Genomic DNA, 7,448 nt, shown 5'->3' on the forward strand with positions numbered 1-7,448 from the left:
CATCGCCGAGTGGGAACTGAACCCACGCTGCCTGCAGTCAGGCAAATGACCCACTAAACCTCAGTGACGCCAATGCATAAAAGTAAGTCATGCTTATACAGTTTTGGTGAGGGTAACTTTTCCTATAGGAAAACACGTTTTCAAATGTATTTCACCATTTATATGCAGTCTGATATAGTCACATGAGTAGGTCTGCTCTTTCTTGTGACTGTTAAGTTATTGACCTTATGTTTGTCAAGGATGAGCTCATGGTTTGGTTTCTGATTGCAAAACACTTCCTGTAAGTAGTCTGTTGGACTTATCAACCACAGCTCATTAATTGTGCGAAATAAAAACGCTTCACTAAATTCCTTTAGTGAGTTTAAAGTTGCCTCATCATTGCTCCAACTTGTTTACTTTGACTTTATTTTGTCCTACTACCCTTCCTTCCGTCTGTGCAACCCCTCACACATCCGCCACCCTCTCACTCCTCCTCCTCCTATTCCTCACAAGGGAGGAGACTCAATGAATCGGATGACTGACTCTATGACGCGCACCCAGCAGGTGTGCGAGCCAGAAGGAAAGATGATGTGTGTTTGATTGTCTGACAGTGAGAGTAGGGAGAGTGTCTAGGCTAAGCCCATTAACGGTTTTACTGCAGAAAAAGGAGGCAGAGATGAAACAGCAGCACTTTACACAGTTGGACTCGGGCCTGTCACAGCCTGAAGAGAGTTCTGCACAGGGGGAACTCCTGAAGTCTAATTTAAACTGTTTATCTAAAGTACCCACAGCCAGTGATAACCTCTTACAAAGCGGCTTTAATGGTAGCATTAAAAGTCTGTCAAAAAAACAACTAAGAAGTAACTTACACTGAAAGTGATGCAATATCCATGCAACACTGACATGAAATGACCTTTAACTGTCTTTTAGCTACTTAATAAAAACAATAAAAGCTCTAAATTTGAAATCCCCGAAGGATATACAATTTGGAATTCAATGAACATTTTCTGGAACAATGCCTTTCAATTGACTCACAACCCTGGAGCTTGAAGCTTTGTGCGACTTCTGCTTAAATTCTGAACGACAGACAATTTTTGACTGTGAGGCGTTCGACTTCGGCGACTTCAGCGGTCCCACTAGTACAGAACCTTTCAACGATGTGGTTATCCGTCCATCTGGCCACAGTGGACCCAACTGAAAAAAATGTGGTACATTTTCAGTTACCCCACTATATGATGTCGCTCTTATTAAAGTTCTGTCTCTGGAGGTGCTTAGGTGCCATTAAATACTTTACCTGAGGTTACACACAGTGTTGTGTAGTTGTGGTACATTCCTCTTGACGTACACAAACCAACTAGCCATAGACTTAAACATATATCAACCCCATCATCAGTGCTAAAGGAGATTTCACTCAACCTTCAGACCAATCAGACCGCTCATAACCTTGTCTAAATATTGCGTCCCCACAATGTCAAGCAGGTATCTTAGCATGCTGAGGATGTAATGCAAGTAAGGCAACCTAGGGGCTGACCCTCCTGGTGATGGCAGGCTTCTCCTCCTGGTTTGAGGCGTGATAAATCCTTTTCCCCGCTCTCTAGTTGGGTACTGAGGTATTGTTCAACCCGTTCTTTATGGGGCCTGCTGAAGAATTACTGGCATGCAGTGGTTATTCCCTTGGGTCATTTTAGTTTGCTCCTTATCTACCCATCTATCTCCTTAATGTGTTTAGTCCCACTCCCCCGCCCCCCCATTCCTCTTCTCTGGAATTCCCTCTCTTCATCCCTAGTTAGTCTGCCCAGCTTCTTTCAGATAAACTGTAATTTGAAGGGTCTGTCGGTAAATGACGGAGGCTATACAAAATTCCCATTAGCATAAATCAACACCTCTCCTAGACAGGGACAATAATCAACATTATTATCCTCTCAGAGGAAATTATCATTGAGTCAATAGACTACACGGTGCATCTGGTCCCAGCTGTTTCAGATTACAATTTAGTTTTATCTTCTTCTTTTCTCTATTTCCCCAACATGCACAATCAGAACACACCGAAATAAGTCTATCCATCGGCCACAACTACCCGGGTAGGCTACTGCATTATCCAATGAAAATAGAGTTTGACCCTACTGTACTCAGATGGACAGCTGGAATTAGCTGGCACCCGCATTGTGGTAGAAAATGGATGGATGGATTAAAATGTCAATGTTTTATATTCTGAATGTTATTTTTAACACCGTGATTTTTGTAATGTTTTACTTAAAAATATCAGTGGAATTATACCATATTTATCATGTTAATCATTTTCAGCGAAGATTGATCTGTGAGCCAGATGCAGTCCCCAGAAGAGCCAGTTGTGGCTCGCGAACCATAGGTTACCGACCCCTGGGGTTGATGTTCACTCAAAGCTCATAAAGTTTTTTTTTTTTTTTTGGTCCGACTTAATATGGGGAATTATGAAGTATGAGTGATTGAATTTCATTCAGTCTGGTTTGCCCTGAAGATGGTTTGTAGTTTGCCGCAAACTACCAATGTCTGTTGTTCTATAACACAATTATACATGACATTCCAAAAGTGGTGAGTGTATGTGTCAAATAACAGGCAGAACTAATAAGTATACAGACAAACATGGGTTGGATGGACAAGGCATGGGAATATGGCCTTCTGCCAATGTCTGAAATACTGCAGGTCAGAGTGTACATTTTTCAGAAGCAGAAAGAATTTACTTCATTCAGTACCGACTCGGGAGGATGTTGGCAGGAAGCCAGACAGGAAGCGTCTGTGACTGTTTTCCTATGCTTCGTGTGGATGTTTGCAAATTGGTCAGAGGATGCAAGGGCTCTTCGTATTGGGAGATGTTTGACATTGTGAGGCCCCTCATATCACCGTGATAAGTCTTGGAAATACTCAGCCTAGAGTTATTTGAAAATATTTAGATCCTTTAATTCACTCCCAAATCATACATAGGCATGATAGTACATCTTAATATGGGTGGATTTTTGTTTATGCTTTCAGTTTTTAGGGGTCCACCACCAAACCGGTTTTGATGTCCTTACTCTCAGACACCACTTTGCCATCCACCAGCGTTTGAGTGACCGTCACCACCTTGGTCTCGACCATCTTCTTATTGAGGGCATCCTCAAGTCTGGAGAAATAAACAACATTGAAGTCTATTTTAGCTGTCAATGAATCATGCAAATGCTTCCTGGGTTTGACTATTTTCTGAGCTATAATGATGTTTTGAAGGTTCTTGCTATACTTGCTCCAACTCACTTCAAGTCTTTCTCTCCCTCAAGCAGCCGCCTGTACTCCGCAATCTCAGCCTCTAGTTTGATCTTGATGTTGAGGAGGTGTTCATAATCTCTTCTGTTTTGCTGGATCTCAGTACGGATCTGAGTGAGCTCCTCCTGCAGCCTCAGAATGATCACATTGTAATTTTTCATCTCCATGTTGTAGCCCATTTCGATCTCCCGAAGTGTGGTCTTCAGGGCCTGTAACTGATTGAAAATAGGTTGGGTTATTTGATTCATCAATTATGTTGCTATCATCCAGATGCTTTATCGTGATATAAAGTTGAGACAAAAGTTACCAGGCTCAGTGCTGACTGCCGTTCAATCTCCAATGTCTGATACTTCCTCTTAGTTTCTGTCAGTACCTTTGTGGCTTCTTTCAGGACTGTGTTCTGCTCAGTTACTTGAACCTGCACCTCTGTGATCTGTGCACAATATTGATGATAGAGAGAGTTCATACCAATACCACTCTGCAAAGTCTCTCAAACTAATCATTCTGAGTACCTGGGACCCGTGCCATGCTTTGACCTCCTCCACATTCTTCAGTATGAGCTTCTCGTACTTAGCTCTCATCTCCTCCATGATCCAAGCTAAGTCCTGGCCTTTGGGCGCATCAACGTCCACATGGACTCCAACGTGAGTGATCTTGGCACGCCATTCAGCAACTTCCTTTTAAAAGAGAAATGAACAGGGAGTGATTTCCGGAGCAAAGCCTATCCCGTGTAATCAGTCAAATGCATATTTCAATTTAATTACATTTTATTTGTGTAGCACCAAATCAAGACAGAAGTTGTCTCGGGCACTTTACACGTGGAGAAGGGTTAAGACGACACTCCTCACTCAACAGAAGCAAGAAAAAAAAACTCTTGGGAAGAAACCTCAAGCAGACCCAAGACTCATTGTGGGGTGGCCGTGTGCCTCGACCAGTTGGGTTAGAGACTAAAAAAGGAGAGCGTGACTGAAAGAGAGGGAGGGTTAGAGAGAGAGAGAGAGAGAGATAGTTTGAAAATATAAATAATATAATAATAAACAATGCAGCGGCACGGTGGACGACTGGTTAGCACATCTGCCTCACAGTTCTGAGGGCCGGGGTTCAAATCCCGGCCCTGCCTGTGCGGAGTTTGCATGTTCTCCCCGTGCCTGGGTGGGTTTTCTCCTGCGTAGTCCGGTTTCCTCCCACATCCCAAAAACATGCAGGCTAAGTTAATTGAAGACTCTAAAATTGTCTGTAGGTATGACTGTGAGTGTAAATGGTTGTTTGTTTATATGTGCCCTGCGATTGGCTGGCAACTAGTTCAAGGTGTACCCCGCTTCTCGCCCAGAGATAGCTGGGATAGCTCCAGCACGCCTGCGACCCTTGTGAGGATAAGTGTAACGGAAGCTGAATGAATGAATAAACAATGCATATAAAACTTGGTCTTAGTTGTGGCGTCCGGCAGGCGTCCGTATGGAGACGAATACTCTCTACATGCTTTCCTTGTCAACTCTGTCAACTTCCACCACTATGCTGATGACACACAACACTATCTATCTTTGAAACCTGCGGTAACTAATCAGTTAACCAATCTTCAGGCATGCTTCAAAGAAATCAAGAGATGGAAGACCGATAATTTCCTACTATTGAGCTCTGATAAAAGTGAAGTAATTGTCCTTGGCTCCCATGACCTCAGAGGCAAAGTTGCTAGTGATATAGCTGCTTTAGATTCCTTTGGCTCGCCCCAAGCAGCACAGTGACTGACCTCTGTATCACCTATGACCAGGATTTATCATTATCACTCACATACAAAAAGTATCAAGGACAGCATTCTTTCATTTGGTAACATAAAGAAAAATCAAAAATGTCTTGCCATTAGCCAATGCTGAAAAACTAGTACATGCATTCATGACCTTTAAGCTTAATTACTGTAATTCTCACCTTGCAGGCTGCTCCAGCAAGTCGTTAAAGACTCTCCAAATGTTCCAAAATGTTGCAGAAAAGATATCGCCCCAGTGTTGGCCTCACCACAATGGCTTCCTATCAAATTTAGAATCAAATTTGCTGACCTATAAAGCACTAAAAGATCAAGCACCATTATGACTTTAACAACTCTTGGTGTCCTACCAACCTACTACAGCGCATTGCTCCCAAAACTCAAATTTACTTATGGTCCCCAGAATATGTAAAAATAGAACAGGAGTTATAACCTTCGGCTATCAGGCGTCTGTCCTATGGAGCCAGCTCCCTGATTTGGTCTGGAAGGCTGACACTCTCTCACTGCTTAAGAGCAAACTTGAATCATTCCTCTTAAATAGAACGTATGGCAACGCATTATCTTTATTCCTACTTCTGTGTCTTAATGTCCTGTGTGTCCTCACGTTAAATGGAGCACTGTATCCAAGTGTCAGACATTGCTGGACAGCATATAATAGTATTTTTTTTTTTTTTTTTTTTTTACACTGATGTTTGGGTGGTTGAATTGTGTGGATTAATTGTAATGCTCTGCTCTTGGCGCTCCCTCACAATCTTTTGGTTCCTTTTAAGGGTGATTAACTCTTCTTTCAGCGATTCAATGTCGCTCTCCAAGTACAGACGGATCACGTTGGTGTCATCCAGATGCTTTCGAAGTCTTGCAACATCAGCCTCCACTGTCTTACGCATGGATATCTCGTACTCCATCCTGTTGAGAGAGACAGAGACAGAGAGAGAGATAGATAGAGATACAAGAGACAGAAGACATTTCAGAGCTCAAAAACTCACTTGATCCTGAAGTCATCTGAGGCCAAGCGAGCGTTGTCAAGGGAGATAGCAACTTGCATGTTACCCTTAAGCCTATCAAGAATCTGAAACAAAGGGTGGATTCTTTCATTCATTTCAATGTGATGAAATGCTAAGGATTTTGTACATTGTTAGATTATGATGTTCAATTAAAAAACATTTTTTAAGTTGGAATAACTCATGAAAAGAAAAATGGGTTGTCTTGTTTATGGTGTCTATCAGCTCCACATAAAGATAAAGATCTGGAGGTCTTAGGAGGTAGACATTTGTGAAATCATAGATAAGAAAAGAGGAAAGAGATACAGACATTATTAGGGAACATTTATGATATAAGCTCCACGGACGGCTGTAAGGTATAACTCTACGGTGCAAAGTTTGCTATACTTTGAGCTCAAGCTAAAAACTTCAAAATGAAAAGAATGACTCAATTTACTTCTCCATTTTCTATTCCAAGTATCCTGTTCTGTGTCACTGTAGGGGCTGGAAGCTAGCCCCAGTTTATTTATGTAGACTACACCCTAGACTGTTCACCGGTCAGTCATGAGCGATTGTGGATGGTGCATTGGGAATTGGTCCAATGGAAGCTGCATGGCATAGCATAGCAATGCTAAATTGGCTCACCTTCGCTCTCAGATCTGCAATGATAGCATTGTATTTGCTGTAGTCCCTCCTCTCCAGTGGGGCTCTTTTCTTGATGGCCTCTCTGATTTTGAACTCCAGTTTGCTGTTGGCCTTCTCCAGACTCCTCACGGTCTCCATGTAGCTGGCCAGGCGGTCGTTCAGCTGCTGCAGGGCAAACTTCTCATTCTCGATGGCCAGGGTTCCGTAATTGAACCCTGAGGACTGGTAGTCATACCCACTGCTGTACCTGCTGCCAACCTGTGAGCCAGAGGTGGAAGTAGAGATCTGGGTCCCACGGCCACCTGCCCCGCCGTACACAGTGGGGGCATAGAAAATTGGGGGGTTCCGTTTTATAATCAGGGGCTCCATGGCCAATTGTTGACTGAGCAGAAGCGTACGTGGTAGAAATGTTTGGCCGCAGAGAGTAAAGCGATAGGAGAGTGCTTGAGTCTTATATATCATTGTGGAAGCCAATATTCCCTCTTGCCACTCCTCTCCAATCTATATTGCATTTTCACCTTTAACCATTTTGTGCAGACTTCGTCCGAGCAACACCCACAATGATGCAGACTGTCAAAGACATGAAGGTGTGCCGACAGTTTCACACTGATTGTGTTGACTAACTAAACTGTATGTGTGATATCCATGATGACAATCACAGCTAAATGGATGCTGGAAGAGTGATAATTACATCGACAAACTCATATCTGCACCTGCACAACCTAATCTAATGAGTCCTATATATTATAATCCTATAATCCTATATAAATGCTGTTGGGAAAAAAAACAAAAAACTAACAAAGATAATC

General features: G+C 42.7%; 1 protein-coding gene across 1 annotated transcript; it reads right to left on the minus strand.

The window, feature by feature from the left end:
• Positions 1–2,991: 2,991 nt before the first annotated feature.
• Positions 2,992–7,008, minus strand: LOC133413100 (keratin, type I cytoskeletal 18-like). Its single transcript, XM_061697043.1, has 7 exons — positions 6,640–7,008; positions 6,001–6,083; positions 5,764–5,920; positions 3,768–3,932; positions 3,563–3,688; positions 3,247–3,470; positions 2,992–3,118 (listed from the first exon to the last, which is right to left on the minus strand). The coding sequence occupies exons 1-7, from the start codon at positions 7,006–7,008 to the stop codon at positions 2,992–2,994; spliced, it is 1,251 nt and encodes a 416-aa protein (XP_061553027.1).
• Positions 7,009–7,448: the final 440 nt, after the last annotated feature.

This window comes from Phycodurus eques, chromosome 1, assembly GCF_024500275.1.
Source record: "Phycodurus eques isolate BA_2022a chromosome 1, UOR_Pequ_1.1, whole genome shotgun sequence".
Taxonomy (NCBI): Eukaryota; Metazoa; Chordata; class Actinopteri; order Syngnathiformes; family Syngnathidae; genus Phycodurus; species Phycodurus eques.